This window comes from Lepidochelys kempii, chromosome 8 (assembly GCF_965140265.1).
Source record: "Lepidochelys kempii isolate rLepKem1 chromosome 8, rLepKem1.hap2, whole genome shotgun sequence".
Lineage (NCBI taxonomy): Eukaryota > Metazoa > Chordata > Testudines > Cheloniidae > Lepidochelys > Lepidochelys kempii.
This window is the reverse complement of record NC_133263.1, coordinates 33,828,529-33,849,223: the sequence shown is the minus strand read 5'-3', so window position 1 is coordinate 33,849,223 and position 20,695 is coordinate 33,828,529. Positions and strand designations below refer to the sequence as shown.

Genomic DNA, 20,695 nt, shown 5'->3' with positions numbered 1-20,695 from the left:
TTGTAAATTGCCATGTCATATCCTCTCCCCTTCTGAAATGTAGTTGCGTGATGTGTGAAGGTAGAAAATCAATTTCATAACTAAATATTCCATTAATCTTCGATACCATTGGTATTTACTCTCAATTGTGAAGCTAATGCTTTGCTTTAAAACATTTTATTTTATGTGGAGTATGATACATTTTTCCATTCTAGGCAACAATGGAGTATTATTATTTATTATTAAGTTGTACATCCTTTTTACGGAAACCTTTCTAGATAATTTTATGGTGTCCATATATCTAAAGAATTTAATTCCAGAGAGAGCTTGACTGTCGATCATTAGACAATAGTAGCAAAGCTTTCACAGGGTGAGTTTATGATTAAATGTCTTGTTTGGATAGCTGATTAGAAAATAATCTTTATCTTTTCTTGGAAGTATGCATGTTGTGTGTGTGACAGGCTTTAGTCACATAAGAAACGATGAGTGTCTATGAATTTGAGAACAGAGAATTATTGCTTAGAGTTGTGCTGGAGAGAAACTGCTGTGGTAGCTGCTGATGCGAAGCAAATGTGACCTGCTGAGATTCTGGTACAGTATTGTTAGTGAGTATCATAGGCTGGCCATTTACATCTGGATGCCATTAGTATTTAAGAGTTTTCTGTGTTGAGTCAGCTCTTTTTAACCTTCAGTTTGAGCTGGGCAGCAGGCACTATGAAAAGTGTTAGAACTAAGCTTAAAAAAATTAACCTTAGGTATCTGGTAGATTTTAAAATAATTTTCCCTTTGGGAATAAGGTGATTCTGCATGAGACTGTAATGCTTTGTTTTGAGAGGTAGGGATGGAAAAATACATTTTAAAAGGTAAATTTGTGGTCACATGTGGGCAGTATACCAAAATGTATGTAGTCTACAAGTTTTGCAGGTCTTCATGGTTCAATAATCAATTGTGCAGGGATGACTCAACTGCTACAGTTCTATAGTACAGTACTGATTGTCCTTGTGCAAGATAACACCATATTAATGTGATAGAAACAAGCAGTTTGAGCCCTGATGTCTCTACTCCAGCCACTCTGAATATCACGTGTGTTAAACAACGGTATTTCAGATATACAAGAACTGTGATGTATTGAATGTGTTAGGCTTGATCCTGCAGTTCTTACTCAGACATATCTCTTTTGGGAAGTAATTAGGAGATCATTTTTAATCTGATAAGGGACAGTGTCAACTTGAACTCTGATTTTTTTTTCAATGAAAAAATAATTTCAGGAACTATACCTGCTTTTGGAACCAGCTGCTGTGGTTTTAATACCCATGTTTCCCTATCTTTTTAAATGCTCTCTCTCCCCCTCCTTACTGAGTGAAAAATGCTAGCAAGCTAGAAACTAACTGAATATATAGGGAAACTGACTATATAAAGTGCTGTAAAAAGCGCAATGTTAAAAAAAATTCTCTAATGTTAAAGTAATCATAGAATTGTAGAAATGTGGGACTGGAAAGGACCTCGATTGGTCATCTTGTCCAGTCTTCGTCTTAACACTTGAAACAATAGTAAACAAAAATTTTCTTTCAAGTTGATCTTGCCCCTGTTTAAAGCCATTTACCTACTCTATTACTGTAGTCCAGGGGTTGGCAACCTTCGGGACACGGCCCATCAGCAGTAAAGTGCATCTTATTAAAAATGTTACTTTACAGGTTAGCATGTTTTTTAGCTTTTAAAATTCATACGCCAAAATCTAGAGGTTACTTCTGTTGTGGCTTTAAGTGGGACACAAAGAGTGAGGTATCTGTAATCTTTTGTGTGAAAGTTTCCAGTCCAGAAATGGAATGAACACCCTTATTGAGAATTTCTTAGTTTAAGTGAATGCAGCAATAGAGGTTCATGACTAGCCTGTGGATACATCTTTAAAAATCAAGTAAAACAAAACACACACAGTTGCGCCCTTTTTACCACCGTAAATTTCTGCACTAATCATCTAAGGGGATCTCTTGCTCCAGTATATCTGAAACTAACTGGGGGCAATATTTGAAAGCTTTCCACCCAGATTTTTAAAGCACTAAATTTACCTGTTGCTTAGTATAGTATCTTAAACTTACACGTGGCAAGAAATGATCAAGTATGTTTTAAAAGGTTTTTAATAAATTATATTTGGCATTTTTTGAGTCTATTGCTGGCAGCAACAATTCTTCTAAAAAGGGACAGTGGTGAAAAAATGCAACGACCTGTTTACAGGACTTCTGAAATGGACAGTGAGGCATCAGGCTTACTAAATATTGAATCAGATCTGCAAATTCAAATGTTTACAGAAAATACGAATATTAAATTGTTAGTGACATATGGCAAGAGCTGGTATTCTAGAAACAAAGTTAAAACATACAGTGCTAATTACCAGATATCAAAGCACAGTGAAATTAAACAGATAACTTGTTAACATTCAAAAATGTGTAAAATACCTGCCCGCATCCCTTTGACTTTGGGTTAGGATGAAGAGAGGGCTTGCAGATACCAGACTCAGTTGAGCTCAGTTCAGAAAGATAAATGACTTTTTCAAAGCAGAGAAACATAATGGCCAATATTTTGAAGTCCCTGTTGATTCTGAGTCAATGTATGGGTGCCCAACTTTTGAGACTCCCTAAAAAGGTCTAATTTTTGGAGGGTGACTGCCCAGCAGAACTTCCTGAAAAGCAGGAACTGTTAAGATGTCTCAAGTTGGGCATCCCAAATCACTAATCATTTCTGAAAATATTAAGCAATGTTGTCAGATTTTAAACAACTTCATTAGTATTGATAGTTAAGGCCAGAAGGGACTGTTATGATCATTTAGTCTGACCTGCATCACAGGGACTGTAGAACGATCACCTAATATGTCGTGCACTGAGCCCACAGCTTGTGGTTGAATTAAGAGCCATGGTTTTCAGTCTGTGGTCTGCGGGGCCGTGGACTATGACTAAGTTTTCCAAAGGGGTCTGCACTTCTGTGACGGGTTCCACCTGGAACTGGGGTACCACTGAGCCCCCCCTTGACCCACCAGCCTGGGCTCCCTTTCCACTGTACTGCTGTGACCTGCCTGCCAAGCCCTTCTCCAGGCTCCAGCCTGCACTTTCAACAGCACACATTCAGGTAGGGATACACCCAGCTGCAGTTACATGCCGATGCTGTGATCAGCTCTGCATGGGGAGGCTCCAGCTAAGGAACTTCCCAGCTACTCAGGCACATGCCCATCTTCAGAGTGTAAACCCAGAATTATACTGTCTTGCTCTGCACAGGGAACTGTACAGCGTAAGCTCATGAAATTTGCCTCCTCCCTCAATGTGGAGAGAGAGAGAGAACTTTCTGCGCTGAGTTATGATTTCCACCCACACTGGTTTTCTTCATCATCATCATATTCCTATTACGCCTCCGGCATTTAGGGCAGTGACGAAGCTCCTACACTCCTCTCTCTTTCTGGCAGTCTTTCAATGGTTCCCCTGCTGTGCCCCAGGTTTTTCAGCTCGGCTTCCACAGCTCTTCGCCATGTTTTTGGGTGGGCTCGTTTTTGCTTGCCTTCAGGTGTCCATCTTATTGCTACTATGGTGATGGAATCATTTTCCATCCAAAGCACATGACCGATCCATCTCCAATGCCTCCTGGCAATGATGGTACTCAGATTCTCTTGGCTGCACTGTGTCAGTAGATCTTGGTTGAGATTGTTCTGTGCCAAAAGATAACGGAGGATTTTTCTGAGGTAGGTTGTATGGAATGAAGACAGTTTGGACATGTCATACTTTCTCATTCCCCAGCATTCTGCACTATAAAGTAGTGTTGAAAGTACGCAGCTCTGATAAATCTTGAGTTTGGTTTTGGTGTTGTATTTGGATGATTTCCAGACTGCATTTAAGCTCCTGAAGGTGTTCCTGGCTTTATTGATTTTGTTCCGGATGTCCTGGCTTGTTCCACGGTCCTGGCTGATGGTGCTGCCCAAGTATGTTTCTACATTGGAACATAATCCTCTATCCGTACTGGTGATGGTGAGGCAATATTAAAGGTCATATCATCTGTCTTATTGCAGTTGATTTTCAGTCCAATTTGCTGGCTGAATGCATTGAGTCGAGTTGTTTTTCTTATATATGGTGTTGGGTATGTGATAGGAGAGCGACATCATCTGTGAAGTCCAGGTCTTCAAGGGATGAGAAGAGGGTCCATTTAATACCTCTTGGCATGTCTTCTGTTGTACGCCGCATTACCCAGTCGATGGCAGTGTTGAAGAGGATTGTAGACATGACACACCCCTGATGTACTCCTGTTTTGACTTCAAAACTGTGCTCACTGTGGTCAACACTGCTTGTAAAGTTGAAATAGAAGCTTTTGATGTTGATTATATGGAAAGAAATTCCATGCGCCATAGGCTGGTCCTGTGAATGCTGTCAAAAGCCTTCTCAAAGCTTATGAAATTTATGTAGAGTTCCGTTGCCATTCTAAGCACTGTTCTGTTATGTTTCGTGGAGTGAAGACTTGGTTTGTGCATCCATGCCCTTTCTGAGAACCAGTTTGCTCTTTTCTGAGAATGCTATCAACTGCCTCTGATATACGCTGGACTATGGTCTTACACAATACTTTGCTTGGCACAGATAAAAGTGTGATACCACACCAGTTAATACAATCACTGAAAGTTCCTTTCTTTGGTATCTCTCACTGTAACCCCATTGGTCCACTCATCTGGCACTTTTTCCCTTTCCTAGACTGATGTAAATAGGGGGGCCAGGATAGATACTACTAATTTAGGATTTAGCTTGAACAATTCTGCATTCAAGTTATCCTTACAGGAGCTTTCCCATTTTTAAAGGATTTGATGGCTTGAACGATGTTTTCCTTAGCTGGGGTTTCAGTGATGATATCGAGATCATCTTCTGCCTCCTGGATGTTTGCTTTCTTTTTAGGTGGCTCCCTGTTCAGCAATTCTTTGAAATGCTCTGTCCAGCACATTTCTTGTTTTTTTCGGTTGTTAGTAGGTGTCCTTGTATGTTCCTCATGAGTTTTGTTGGCGTCTGCCTTTTACCACTGATAAGCTGCGTCATTTTAGATGGTTCCTTGTTCACCACGAGCAGTTGCATTCTCTGCTTGTGTTGCCAGATTATCAATATAATGCTGTTTGTCCGCTCTCACAAGGCATTTGACCTCCCAGTGTGCCTTGCTATACTGCTCGTGGTATTTGTCCTTTAGCTTCTGGGATTTTGTTCCCAAAACTTTTTTCTTCAGGGCTCATCTGGTTTCTATGGTGTTCCATGTGCTGGGTGTAATCGGCTCCTTCCTTCTCTTCTGCCTGTAGCCTGGACAGGCTTCACTGCTCTGTTTATAAATTGCTGTTACTTTGTCCCACTTCTTGTGGATCTCCTCAGCTGCATTCCCCTCCTCTTCATCAAGGTCTGCAAGTGCTTGAAACCTGTTCTTTAACTGCAGAACGAAGGCTTTCTGTATTACAAGGGACTTCAGCTTGTCAATATCATAATGTCTATGTCCCTTGTTTGGTGGACTCATACTTCTCAGTTTTAGCTTGATGGAGGCTGTCACAAGGTGTTGGTCGCTGCCAACATCTGCACCTCTTCTCACTTTTACATCTGTCAATGAGCATTGCCATTTGTCATTGATCATGATATGGTCAATCTGGTTCTTATCTCTGCCATTTGGAGAACACCATGTCAGCTTTGTGAATTTCATGATGTTCAAATAGGGTTCCACCAATGACTGGGTCATTGATATTACAGAAATCAACAAGCCTTTCTCTGTTTTCATTCATAGTGCCACACCTGTGTCTTACCATTGCTCTGTTGTTTGTGTTGTCCTTACCGACCTTGGCATTCAGGTCTCACATGATGATAGGTTGTGGCGTGGTACTCTCTCTAACTCTGCCTGTAGCGCAGGGTAGAATTTGTCGTTTACATCTTCATCACTGTCATTTGTCGGAGCATAACACTGAATCAGGGTGATATTCTGTTTCCCTTTCAGTCAGGCTCTATAAGTCTGCTGTTGATGGATTTCCTTTCAAGCAGGGATTGCTCCACTCCCTTCTCCAAAAGGATGGCAACACCCTCCTAGTGTTGTCCATCATCCCGTCCAGAAAACAGCAGAGTTTCTCCCGAGGCTGTTGTTGATCTTCCTGATCCTGTCCATCTGCTTTCACTGACACCCAGGATGTGTAAGATGTAGCGTCTCATCTCTGCTGTGACGTGAGCTAGCTTCCCTGCTTCGTACATTGTCTGTATGTTCCAAAAACCAAGTTTGGTTTTTGTCTTGGTGTTGAGCACTTCAGTCTTCATGCCAGTGACTTCCTTTTGGCTTTCACCACTGGCAGTCATATGGGTCATTGACTCCTGAAGGCCATCGCACACAGTCATTGTTGATAATCATGTCATAATGTCATCATAATATCACTATGAAGAATATGGGGTGCAGTGTCACAACCTCCATTTGAAATATTTTAGGGGTGGTCCACAAATGAAAGAGTTGAAAACCAACCACTGAATTAGAGACTTGCTTTCAGAAAGACATCCAGTTCTGATTTAAAATGTCATGTGACAGAGAATCTATCCCATACCTTGGTAAACTGTTTCAGTGGCCAATTATTCTGTAAAAAACGTAAAATAAGATTAAAATTGTGCCTTATTTTCAGTTTGTTTTTCTAGCTTTCACTTCCAGCCATTGGATCTTGTTTGTCCTTGTGTGTTAGATTAAAGAGCCCTGTAGTGTCATACATCTTCTCCTTTGTGGTATAAAAGACCAATTGCTAGTCTGAAGTATAACTTTTCTATAGCCTGCCTTTGGGACAAATTGTATGGGTGCTGAAAGTTAAGGAGCTGATAACTATACTGAAATAGAATAGATTGCCAACCAGTGCTACAGGATGGCATTCACTCCTTAGGAAATTCTTTGCCAAAACATTAAAAATTCTGTGCCAAAAAACTAAAAACTCTGCACACAATATTTTAAAATTCCGCAAATTGTATTTGTCAATGAATAAAATGTGGAGGGTCCAGCATGGAGAGGGAGGGAGGGATAGCTCAGTGGTTTGAGTATTGGCCTGCTAAACCCAGGGTTGTGAGTTCAATCCTTGTAGGGGGCCATTGAGGGATCTGGGGCAAAAATTGGGGATTGGTCCTGCTTTGAGCAGGGGGTTGGACTAGATGGCCTCCTGAGGTCCCTTCCAACCCTGATATTCTATGGCAGCGGGGAGCACAGGCTACTGGCTGCCCGGTGATGGGAGATCACCCTGAGGTCGCCCCTCTGTGTCAGTCGTCCCCCTCTCCCGGGACACAGACTCAGCAGTGAGGCGGCACCTGATCCTGACACGGCGCAAGGGCCAGGCTTTCCCCAGAAACACCCCAGGGCCCCTCTGCACCAGGCACACCAAGTGTGGGCAGGCAGGCTCAGCCCAGCAGGATCCAAATGTGGGGGGGATCCAGGTGTGGGATGAGAGGGTTCTGTGTGCGGACAGCTCAGTGTGGAGCTATGTGTGGGAGGGATCTGGATGCACAGAGGCTTGTTGAAGGGTTCCAGGTGCAGGGGCAATGGGACTCTGCAGGGGAGTCCAGGTGAAGGTGGCTGGGGCTCAGTGGGGGAGTCTGGGTGTGGGGGGCTCAGGCTGCTGGGGCAGTGGGCTGTGGTGGGGTGGGGGGCTCAGTGCAGCTGATTGAGGCTCAGTGGGGTGGGAATTTGGGTGTGGGAGGGTTAATTGGGGTGGTCCAGGTGCAGTGAGGGTGGAGCTCATCAGAGTGGGGGTTTGTGTGTGGGGGGCTTGTCAGAGGGTCATCTGGGTGCGGGTCTGGATGTGGGGGGGCAGACCTTGGTGGGTGGGTCTGAGTGCGGGGGGTGGGGCTTGGCAGGGGTGTCTGTGTGAAGTGGGGTCTCTGGATGTAGGGGTAAAGCTCAGTGGAGTGGACGTTCTGGTGCAGGGGGCTTGGTGGAGAGGGTTATGGGGGAGAGGAGGAGGAAGGAAAGCTCGGCAACGTGGATTCCAGTTGTGCGGGATTAGGTGGAGGGGGGAGCATCTCGCTGCATGGTGATCCTTTTCCCTGCAGCTGAGGAGCGATGATGGGGAGGGCATGGAGCTTCCTGCAGCTGCGGGAGGTTTCTGGGGGTGGATGTGACCTGGTCCCGGCTGCTCTTTTTAAAGGGGAAGAGCAAGTCCTGTCCTCCCCTAGCCCAGCCAGGACTAGCAGCTGAGCCTGGCGCAGAGTTGGAGCCACCGGTGGGGGCGTCCCCCACTCCCCTGCAGTGATTTACCTCTCTGCTGGCTGCTCTGGGTCCCTGAAAAGATGCCCACGCTGCTGGGGAGAGTCATTTTTCTGCGGGGAAGTAAAGAAATCTGTGGGGGATGTGAGTTCTGCGCACACACAGTGGCACAGAATTCCCCCACGAGTATAAACTTCTCGCATTCTTGCTGCTCATTGCTCTGAGGAAGGATATCTTCCTCTATCACCCAGTATAACTTTAAAAAGAATGATTTTTCAGCTCTCCCGCTTCCTAATTTGGTTTCATTAGCCCTGATAGAGAGAGGTTTAAAATAACTTTGATTTGGTGATGAGTTGGCGGGTGGGGTGGTGGTGAGGAGGGGAGAGAAAAGGGAAAAAGTGGAGGGAAAGATTTTAAAATATAATGTAAACTAAAAGGACTGATTGTAGCACTGGGACTAAATATTGCTATGCAGCATTAGGGTGAGAGTGAAGGGGTGTGGGAAGGGGGGCCATTGCTCAGAGGATTGGGAGATATAGGGGCAAGGGAGAAAGAGCTCAGCCTGTATTTCAGTACAACTTGATAATGATCTTTAACTCTGACTGTATCCTTTATTTAGCCCAGGACTTGGAACTCAACTGTGAGAGAAAAACTAACCAATTAAACAAGAAATTCAAAAATTTGATCCAGTGAAGCCAGTGTAAACCCCTAATGCACACTTAAAAGCCATTTAGCATTTGCTTGTCTCAGTTTAGGATAAATTGGCAACTAACTTAAGTGGAAGATATTAACCAGGGTGGATAAAAATCAATGATTTAAAAAAAAATCTGATTTTTTTGATAAAATGTTTTTTGAGGAAAAAACCCATCTAAAGATAGTTTTAATTAAGATAAATTATAGCTCAAAGATATCTGATCATGGAATAGGGATTATAAATTCTAATTCTATAGTATGAGACTATATATTCATGTAATGTTTAAGAAAAGTTTTATAAAGGAGTTCCAATAGTTCATGGATTAGGGACCCAATCTTATCAGGTTCCAGCAGCTTCTGTATAGATTATTTAGGTTAATCTTTTTATCTACCCAATGGGACTCAGTGCTCAGTCTAGAAGATAACACTGCAGTTCTCAAACTGTGGATTTGTGTCTCCAGAGATAATATGCTTGTTAACAGCAAAAATGTTTAAAATAAATAATATATAGAGGTGAGAAATAACAGACCTCCACCCTATTGTCCCTCTGCAAATTTGTGTACATCTCTCTCTTTCTCTCTCTAAAAGTTCAATGTATAGAAGATTGTTGGGGGGTGGAATAGATCTGGACAAGGAGAAGTCTGGAGATAAATGTGAGAAGGGAGGGACAGGCAGTAGAAACAAAAGTGAAACTGTTTGAGCAGCATATTCCAGAAGTCTTGAGGTCTTTGAGTGTAGCCTTCATTGATTTGAGATCTACCATACCATTCTCTCACTAGAAGGAAAAACCTATAATGGCAGCAGGCCCTAAAAGAGACCCAGTTTGGGAATATTTTAATGAAGTTCCCCTACCTGTGAAGAATATGTATGAAGGTTTAACAACCAACAAGAATGCACTTTTGTGTCAAAATCCATGATTAAATTGAGTCTTCCTGATTATTGATTTAAATCAAATCCACTCTGATATTAACCCAATGAAGCTTAGTACTTTTGTCTTCAAAGTGTCCTATAAACAGTAACTACAAACAAATGAATGGATAGAAGCAAAATTTTAAAAACAATTGTCATTGACTTATTTTACACCATATATTTTCCCCTTCTCAACGAGGGAGTCTTATCTTAGTCTTCACTGCCCAAAAAGGGTGGGGGTTTTTTACAACAAGATAAGTAACCCATGTTAATTATCGCTCTGAAAAAAAGTAGTGGAGAGACAGGCTCAGGGAGTTTTTACTGCTGCATGGCCTAGGAGAGGTCAGCACCCCACTTCCGCCCCCGGCATTTAACCTAACCAAGCTATGTTGCTGTAAAAACTGTCTGCACCTCATCTCCTCTAGGATTTTACAGCAAGACAGCTAGTGTGCATTAGTTATTTTGCTTTAAAAACACCTTTTTTGGCATTGAAGATGTAGCCTTATTACTTCGTTACTGATTATTGCTAATTGGATAATTCCTTGTTTTTTTCCCCCCTCCAACTGTAACTAAGATAGAATCTCTGCCCACTTCCTTCCACTGTAGCCTGCCATTAAATGCAGGAGTAAAATTCTTTCTGCCAAGACAGCAAGTGAATCACTTCATTGATTGGTATAAACAAATACTGGCAGATCTCCATTCGTGCCAATAGTTACCTATTTCTAACCTTGAGGTTGGAACTACTGCAATAGTAGAATTTCCCTGCAAGGTGGCATCTGTGGACTTCGAACATAAGAATGGCCATACTGCGTTAGACCAAAGGTCCATCGAGCCCGGTATCCTGTCTGCCGACAGTGGCCAATGCCAGGTGCCCTAAAGGGAGTGAACCTAACAGGTAATGATCAAGTGATCTCTCTCATGCCATCCAGCTCCACCCTCTGAGAAACAGAAGCTAGGGACACCATTCCTTATCCATCCTGGCTAATAGCCATTAATGGACTTAACCTCCATTAATTTATCTAGTTCTCTTTTAAACCCTGTTATAGTCCTAGCCTTCACAACCTCTCAGGCAAGGAGTTCCACAGGTTGACACAGTGCTGTGTGAAGAACTTCCTTTTATTTGTTTTAAACCTGCTGCCCATTAATTTCATTTGGTGGCCCCTACTTCTTAAATTATGGGAACAAGTAAATAACTTTTCCTTATTCACTTTCTCCATACCACTCATGATTTTATATACCTCTATCCTATCCCCCCTTAGTCTCCTCTTTTCCAAGCTGAAAAGTCCTAGCCTCTTTAATCTTTCCTCATATGGGACCTGTTCCAAACTCCTAATCATTTTAGTTGCCTTTCTCTGAACCTTTTCTAATGCCAGTATATCTTTTTTGAGATGAGGAGACCACATCTATATGCAGTATTCAAGATGTGGGCATACCATGGATGTATATAAGGGCAATAAGATATTCTCCTTCTTATTCTCTATCCCTTTTTTAATGATTCCTAACATCCTGTTTGCTTTTTTGACTGCTGCTGCACATTGTGTGGATGTCTTCAGAGAACTATCCATGATGACTCCAAGATCTCTTTCCTGATTAGTTGTAGCAAAATTAGCCCCCATCATATTGTATGTATAGTTGGTTTTTTTTTTCCATTATGCATTACTTTACATTTTTCCACATTAAATTTCATTTGCCATTCTGTTGCCCAGTCACTTAGTTTTGTGAGATCTTTTTGAAGTTCTTTACGGTCTGCTTTGGTCTTAACCCATTTACTCTAACCATCCACAGGAAAAAGAAAAGGAGGACTTGTGGCACCTTAGAGACTAACAAATTTATATGAGCATAAGCTTAAGGAAATATAGTAACAAAAAATACGGCATTTCCTCGTCCCTTGTTTTCATACACTTGAATTAAGACCAGTGCTTTAGTGATCTAAACAAATGTATAGGGCCTTGTGGGCCTATTTTCCTGTGCCTGAGTGAGTTCACTTCTGTGATCTTAAGTGAGTTGGGGTTACTCACCAAACACTCCTAAAGAGCTTGATTTATTTTAACTGAAAGATAAAAGACCATACTAAATCAGCAAGTGAATTTATAAATGCAAAACATCTTGTAGAAATAAACTTTTCACCTGGCATAGGTATTTAGTGTCTTCTAACTGAATATTTGAATCAGCCTACTGTTGGTGGTTTGCACAACTGTCAGTCCACTAAGCTATTTGAACAGGTTCTCCTATACTTAAAGCAACAGCAGAAGCTATGAGTATGCAGAACTGTAGTGATGGGCTCTGCATCTCTGGCTTGAAAAAAATATTTTGCCCTTGTGTTCTTTCCTAGAAAAAGCCAACATTAAAGTTGCCAAGTCAAGCGCTCAGAAGTTAGGAAATGCCAGAAGAAAGGTGACCTTTGAAGTAAGGTGGGATAATCTCCATTTTACAGATGGAGACCTGAGGCACAGAGGCTAAGGTTAAATTAGAACCTGTGAAATGTTTTATTGATAACTTTTCCAGCATCTTACAGAAGTGCTGTGGCAGAGGCAGGGTTACAATCTAGTTCTCAGGGTAGAATTTAACTGCCTTAACCAGAAGACTATCCTTTCTTTTCCAGCATTCCCCCGTTCTGATTGCATTACACCTTCTAACTTCTGCAGCAAATGACACAGGATTCCTACAGGCAACAGTCCAATACAGTACACAGTCCTGTGTCCGTCCTTTGTACTAACATTGCAATCTTACTGCTCTTTTAATACAATGGTTTAAATGTAATTTCTTCGTTTTCAAAAAACAAAGTAAATTGAAAAAAAACCCACATTCCCATTTTCTGGAACCATATTGGCTCTCATAGTTCACACCTTGTTCTGATCTTTAAATTGACGACCCAGACCTCGGGCCAGTGGAGTTACTGGTAGCAGTAACAGTTCTTTTCCACTATGGGGACCAAGCACTAGGGGGAGATGGGACATTTTGCTATTGGGATTTACAGCTCTTTGTGGACAACAGAGGAATGGTAAGACTAAAGCTTTTTAGAACCTTTTGCTCCTTCTAACCCCAGATGTCACTGCTTTTGTCTCTCCCAAATTACCCCTTGTCCCCACACACATGGCACCTTCCACCCTCCCTCCCTGCCCATCCCTTTGTGCTTGAGTCAGGCTGTTTCCTTCTTCCATGCTTCCTGAGTCTAGTGAGTCCACTTTCTGCCTGGTCAGGCCTGGTGCTGCAGCAGCCCCTGGCGGACAGGAGGTTCAACTGAAGGGAAAATTGTTCAATCCATGTAGCTCAGGGATAGAGCATGCTCAGTCACGACCTGAGGATGAATCATATGCAGTCCAGTTGGCATGTAGAGGCTGAGTGGGGATGGAGCATGCTCAGTGCAGATGGAATCTTTGGTGCCTGTAAGCCTCTGCTGATCATGTTAAAAACTGCAATTTTTCAGGGTCTCATAATGGCTACATTTCAGAGGATTTTCATGACTGCAGAAAGCATGTCTAGGACACCAGGGTGGCCCCCTGCTAAATTTCAGATCCGTGCTTTAAAGCATGGAGGTGTTAGAGCTACTCAGTTTAAACTGTTGTGAGTATTTTTTAACAGGGACAAATCATCTTCTTTCCTAACCTCATTCTAGGAAATAGCTGAACCTTTTTTTATGAGACTTTCTGTAAAACTTCAGACAAAGACACCTGACATAAAAATCTTTTTAGCCAGAACAATTATTTTGGCAAAATTACAAACAATTGAAAACAGGATTTTGTGATGGAAAGTATTACGCAACCTTAAATTTAGGCATTGCTATCAGCACAATCTGTAATTACATACACAAAGCTAGGTTAAGAGTGTTTAAGATTGCAAAGTCACACACAGTAGTTAGGAAATGCCAAAATTATGTTTTGGGATACCTTTTTTCTATCCCCTTGTGTATGTTATCATAGTCTTTAATTACATGATTGCATTCTAGGTTTTTTTCTGCAGGTCCCCCGTCTCTATCTGTGCAGGGGATGGACGGTGCTTAAGAAATACGGTGACTGTACAATATTTCTTATCTACTTTATTCCTTGTGTGACACGGTGCACTCTTTATTGTACACCATCGAAGAAGCCTTGCAACATACACAATGATTAATTTCCCCATGAGCTTTTCTGTGGTGCTCCTTTCTGGAGTATCTGAATGCTAATCCTTGTTTTAGGGATAGGGACAGTTGAGTTCCAGCACTTCTGAAAATCAGATCCCAGGTATGTCAAGTTCAGTGCACAGAAAATGAAGAAACAGTGGCCACCTGAGAAAATGTTGATTTGTGTGTCTTGCTTAGCATCACATAAGAAGTCTGACAGAGTAAGGATCATTTCTGGATGGCATCTGACTAACTTAATCACAAGACTATCTTTTCTCTTCTTGTAGTCTCCTTCCCCATTCTCTTCTCTCTTTCCAACTTCCAGACCATTTGGGGCAAGTGTCCTATGGACATTAGCCAGGTTCGCCCCACAAACCTGATTCATTTGCTGAGCACATGCGGCTTATGTAATGAATGAGGCAGGGGTCTGGTGGGGGGAAAAAACCAAATAACACATTATTTTCATAATGCATACATACAAATGAGCTGAATTAAGGTTTCATGACCAACCTTAATTTTGATATTTTTGAACTTCCAGGTATGAAACTTACTAAGTGCCTTAAAAAGGAAAAGGCATAAATTTGATTATGTTCAGCTGCTATACACATCTTGCATGATTTGAAATAAAACAGTGGATCGCCTATGCATGAGAAGCCCTATTTTACAGGCGGCAAAGCTGGTGATGGAGGGATAGCAGTTTGTTTGAGAGGCAGTGTGGATAGGTGAGTTGGACTTGGGTCTGTCATATTGGAGATTTGGGTTCTAGTTCTGTGTTGCATAACTTCTCAGTGGGGTATGAGGCCTTCCTCAAAAAGGATTGTGAGAGTTCAGAATTACTAGTTCTAATCAGAAGAAGTGAGCCTAGAACTCATGGTCGTCTGGTTTTCAGTGCAGGCAAAAGAAGACTTTGATAGGGTGTAGCAACATTAGGATTTGTTTTGTCTGTGTCCTGCATGGGGTGAGTGGTATCTGAAATGCTGAAGTGAGGTATACCAGCAGTGCTATAGAATGTGGGTGTGGCATGTTGCCCAAAATGGCACTTCCTTTACCCCAGGTGTATCCTTCTGTACATTTCAGAGTTCTGGGGGTAGTGGAGCTCTTCAAAAATGTCACAAGTATGTCTGTAATATAAAGTGTCAGAAACCCTTAATACAGGGGTTTCTGCCATCCCCCTTACAATAAAGTGGACTGATACTAACCACATGGTTAGATGAACAGAAAAAGCAATGGTTAAACATAATCAAGATTTTGGAACACTTTCATTTCTAATTATTTTTAAAAAATTAGTCTTAGTGTGTTAATCTCGGGGAAAACGGGTTGGAAATCTATATGCAACTTTGACATATGTTGTACAATATACACTAGAATAATAGTATTTTCTTATGTAATTGGTACTTACGTTATGCCTACTCATATAATTACTTTTGTCATCAACAATTACTGATTATGGTTGGGAAGATTTATATACGCAGGGCATATAAAAGAAAATGGAAGATGTTCTGAAATCCTGATTACGTTTAATGATTGCTTTTCCTGTTAATTTATGCAACATGGTTACTATTAGTCCAGTTGATTGTAAGGGGGATGGCAGAAACCCCCTGTATTAAGATTTCCTAACACATTGTTACAGTGTGAAGTTTTTCCAGATGTACCCGGGAAGTGAATTGGCTTTAAAATTTTGGCATGTTCAAAAAGTTCTATATTTAACTAAAATTCAGTTTTATGCTATACTAGGTTTATAATATAATTCATTACTGTGCTTTTCATCTGCATTGGTTTTTCTTTGTTTCCCCTTTTCTGTTTTATTCCCCTTTTTTCTCTCTCGTCTATAAACAACTCCAGTTGGTTAACTTTGTAATTTTATGGCATCCTCTTGTAGTTGTACCAAGCGTACTCAGTTGCATGTTTCAGGGCATAAATTAATTGATGCATGGGTCTAATAATGACTCTTGTATCCACCTATACTCAAAACATTGTTCAATTGGTTACATGATTATGGGGATTTCACCAGTTTGTGAAGCATCTGCTATTCCCACAATTGGAATTTCTGGCTTGATGGGCAATGGTCTAACCCACTTGTACAAAATTCTTGCCACTTATCTAGGAGTTGTAGATTTTATTGATAATCTAAACAGAATTAATAAAAACTTATCAACTTTGTGGGAAGGGATGTATGTAAAATATTCATGGTAAATTTTATAGAATTTGTCAATTTTCTAAAGCATGTTCTTTTCAATATGTTTCCCGTGTCCTTTTTTCTCATTATTTATGTTCCTCCTCTTCCTTTCCATATAATATTTTGTGGAGTTCCCACACCCATGAGACATCAAAGTTTTGCCTTCCAGCTCAATAACTCTTCCGTGTCACCTGTCTCTGTTGTTCATTTGTACAGTTTGATCCTTATTGCTTAGCTGTGTGGAGCTCAGAACCTAAACAGTCAAAATGTGCCCTAGGATACTTGCATGCTGTTGCAGTTTCTGCATTAGGGGCCTAGGGATCCATCTAAGGGTCTCAAGGCTCCACAAATTTCTGTAAGGATTGAAGAAAATAGGAATTAGAGGGATAGATTGGAAAACTAGGAGTCAGAACAGGGCAAGAAAGATCAGGATTATGAGAGAGGATGTAAGTATATGCTTTAACTCCCTATTGTGGCAATTCCACACACATTCTAGTAATTTAACTAAAAGATTCATAGACAATATTATGCATATATTAATACTGGGATAGTCTCTAGATTCCAGAGGAACTCAGTTGTATCGTTACCACTGCCTATTAGTCCAATTAGTTAACACATTCCAATAGCAGACTTCTATGGATATAACGTATTAGCCAGTGCATTCTAAACCTCTATCCTAATAAACCAGGCACTGTTTATTTTTAACACATGCTAGCTGATTGAGTTGAATCCTAGAAATTTCTGTGTAATCAGCTATCATATATTAAAATATACTCTCCCTGGGCTCTACTAAAGTTTATTATTACATGTTAGCTAACATTCCCATAACATAGCATTGAAGTGGGGAAAGGCTAAATGTTAGCCAAGTGCAAATACAAAGCCAGGGAGAGAAACACAACTTTATATTTCTTTGACTATATTACAAACTAATTTTTTTGAAGATGGCAGTGTCCTTGAAAAGGATCTGCAAATTAAATACATCACTTACAGCATGCTCCACACTATACAAGAGACAGGTGTCAAGACAGTCTCTGCTCTGGGGAGTGTACAGTCGAAGATTTATTATAACTATAATTTTTTTATTTCTTGAATAAATGGGGCTGTGGAGTTACTGGTTCATTTTATGGAAGACAAGGTGTAAGTGAGCAGAACAACCTTTTAGTCACTGCTCATTTTTCTTGGTGGTAAGGGGAGTGAGGAAAAATGACTTCTGAGCCATTTGCGTTGAGATGGGGAGGGAGCAAGAAACAGGGAAGTAATGGGAGTCGAGTCCAGGTGGGATGGCAGCTCAGAATTGAATTATTTGGGGAAACAAGACTGATTCAAGTATGCTGGATTTTTTGAGGGGAGTGGCAACATTTTATCTTTCACCTGGGCTGGTCTGCTGAATACACCAACCCCAAGTCATCAGATTAAAAGAGCATTCAATCTTCTTTTCATTTCAGTTGTTTGTGGTCCGTTACCAGTGAGTTTTTTATACTATGCTAGCATGTAAAACTAACCATTCTTTTTTTACATTTATATTTCACCTTTAAAGGGAGATGATCTATACTCTTCTTTTAACAGATGCAGCTAATTTATTCCATTGTTAGTAGTTCTTAGGCATTTGCACCTGTACTTCCTGCAAAATTTCCACTTCATGAATATTTTTGGCTTTGTGTTATCCTTGAGAACTCACTGGGCTTTTGTTAGTCTTCCAGTATCACTTATTGGTATGGATGGGCAGAGTACCAATAATTATTGTCAATTAATTTGTGCTCCTTCTGGATGGTTGTGCAGTAGCAAATAGAATCATGCATAAAAAGAGGTGTTTACATCAGTGACAGTACTGCTGCATTTAAAAACCAGAGAACACAATCCCAATGAGATGATAATTTTAAAACATGAGGCAAAGGTGTGTAGCTTTTTCAAGTGTAATTGTGTTTAACATATGTATGTCACCTCGAAGCGTATGAAAATTTTAAACAAATATAAATAGTACTGTCTCTGTCTGTATTTGGACTCCTTCTCCTCCACTTTTTGCTGTATTTGTCTCTGCTGCTTACATCATAAGCAGGTGAGTTTGCTTTTTTTCTTCCAGGCATATTCCTCTTGCTGGCAATTCACAATGTAATTCTTCAAAAGTGGGATACGCCATTTCTCTGTAACAGGAAGCCAGGCAGGAGGGACTCAAATAAGTTTGAGGGAAGCTTACAGTTAAAAGGGGGGTCAGTGAGTGTAGCTTTATGGGTGATGCTGTTTTATTTTTCTAGTAAGCTTCCTCCTTTGGTGTTGAAATAAAGCTGCATTCTGTGATTTGCTGTTATCACAGGACAAAAACTGTATAGAGGAAGAGGGAAGGGTGGTAAATGTGTTCAGAACATAGCCAGTACCCTGGAAGGGGGGATGGCTCCTAAGCAGTTGTGTGTACAGTTTCTATCAGAGAGAGTTCATAATGGAAGAAGACCCCCCCACCCCCGACCAAAAAAAAGAAAGGCAGGGAAGCAGGATAAAATATACACTTGGAAGTAGGTATAAAACTCATCTTAATTCCACGTTTTTCCCCAGAACAAGTGATATATAAAGGAGAAGGGAAGAGAGATAACATCAAAATATACACACCTGTAGAAATATTTATAGTTTTCATTTTTAAAAAAATACACAGCTTTCCCTGACAGCCCCTTTACCAATCCATTATCGATTGGCCAATTTTTTGTAGGTATGAGTGATGGAGGGGAGGAGAGGGAATGGGTGTGTAGGGTGACTCCAGTGAATAGTGATTGCAGAGGTATGAGGGGAAGCAGTGAGTAAGTTGGGATTCATGAGTGTGATTTGTGGAGAGAATGCATGACTGTTTCAGTTTTAGTGGCAGAATCAAGTGAGTGAATGTGGGCAGGTAGTGGAGAAAAGAAGATATGAACTGAGGGAAAAGGAAAGTTTGAGGGGAGGATGGATGTTGAGGGAGGCGGACGTCAGGTTTTCCATTTAAAAAAAAAAAGGGAAGGGAAGAAAACAGGAGAAAGGTAAAGAGGGAGAAGAGAAGTTTGAAGTGAGATACATACTGGTGAAGATGGAAGGGAAAAAGATATCAGAATTCTTGAAAGGAAAATAGAAGTAAAGGGAAATGGCAGCTGCCAAATCTCTTGGGACATTAAAAACTGTAAATGGCAATCAGCTACAAAATAGTCTGTAGAGAACAATCTTGCACTCCTGATAGATCTTTTATGTCTAATATATGATCTAATATTACATGAGTAAGAGGGTGTACTGACTGGATTTTTTTCACCCGAGACGTATGTATTTTGACTTCACATCAGAAGCTGCTTGTTTAATCACTTCAGCAATTTTCCTGTTCACCTGAGGGAGTTTAATTCTAATTCATAAATGGACTTATTCCCCATTGAGATAATTAAAAAGGCTAGATGAGAGCCTGTTGATGGAAACTGAAGAGAGGTCAGAAGTGGAATTATCTTTACTGTAAATGGAATCAGTGAACATACTCTAGTTCACTGGAAATCTTAACATTTATGGTATCTAGATTTTATGTGACTAGAAATCTCTTGTAATGTTTGATAGGAAAATAAGGTTTTATCTTTTTTAGATGTGCTTTTCAAAAAGTTTGCACAGGCATGGAATTGCCACAAAATTTAAACACATGCAGAGGAAAATTCAAATAATATTTCTGTTTTTTCCTAGAACACATCAGTAATGGAGGATCAGAATGAAGATGAATCTCCAAAGAAAAATACCCTATGGCAGGTATGACTGAGGTTCCCAAGGGAAGGCAGTAAATGATATATAGATAGTTGGCATTATTTTCAATATGTCTGCCTTTGAGAGAGCTTACTCCTGCTAGTTGAATGTCCCTCTTATACATAGTAGACTTGATGCCATCGTATATTTAGCTCAGAGTGGAGTCCTCAGGTTGAAGATGACAGTGATGGACAATTTTATACATGACTTGTTCTTTCCAGATTTTTAAAACTTTGTTCACTCTACCTTGAAATGAGATAATTTCAGCATCAAAACACAGGTTTCAGTACGGATTCATAAAATAGAGAGAGACAGTGCAATGGCCATAAATGGAAGGAACAAGGTCTAGCATTGTCCTACCACTGCAGGAAAACTGACTGTGGTGAAATAGGCATAACAGATATTGTTCTCTAGAGGAACGTGTGTGTATTCCAAGCTTGCTGCCTTTATGCTCTGAAACACAGTATCAGGAAACCTCTGGATTTAATTTGATCAATTATTGCCAGATAGTAATCGGTCATCTTCTTCTGAGAAGTTCAACCTGCTATATGGAATGCGGCTTTGACTAGAGTTGACTCTAAAACAGTCACATGGTCTCAGCCTGAGAGACCAGCAATCCGTAAATCTATGGATTTATTTCCCAGTAAAATAAACAGTCAAAATTGCCTGTCCATAAAACCTTGTCCTTTTAAAACAAACAAACAAACAACAAAAACCGATTATAGGGCAACTTCTCCTTGTGTGCTGATGTTTTTATATTTAAACAGTCATCTCCCTACCTATGAACTTTACTCCCTGTACAAGAGGAATAATCCAAAGGATGGTGTGGTGTGTGTGTAACTATTGTCATGTATAAAGAAGAGGTAGATGAATAAAATGTAGAATGTCAGTAACAAATGCTT

General features: G+C 40.7%; 1 protein-coding gene across 6 annotated transcripts in view; it reads left to right on the top strand.

Annotated features, from left to right (window-relative positions):
* FBXW11 (F-box and WD repeat domain containing 11) overlaps positions 1 to 20,695 on the top strand; it is a 125,726-nt gene that overhangs the window by 45,478 nt on the left and 59,553 nt on the right. For 5 of the 6 annotated variants that reach the window (XM_073355995.1, XM_073355997.1, XM_073355999.1 and 2 more), the window contains one exon: positions 19,737 to 19,799. In XM_073355995.1, coding sequence (XP_073212096.1) covers positions 19,737 to 19,799 — 63 coding nt within the window. Of the gene's footprint in view, positions 1 to 14,289; positions 14,608 to 19,736; positions 19,800 to 20,695 lie in introns of those variants that run through there. The other variant, XM_073356000.1, reaches the window with a different exon arrangement.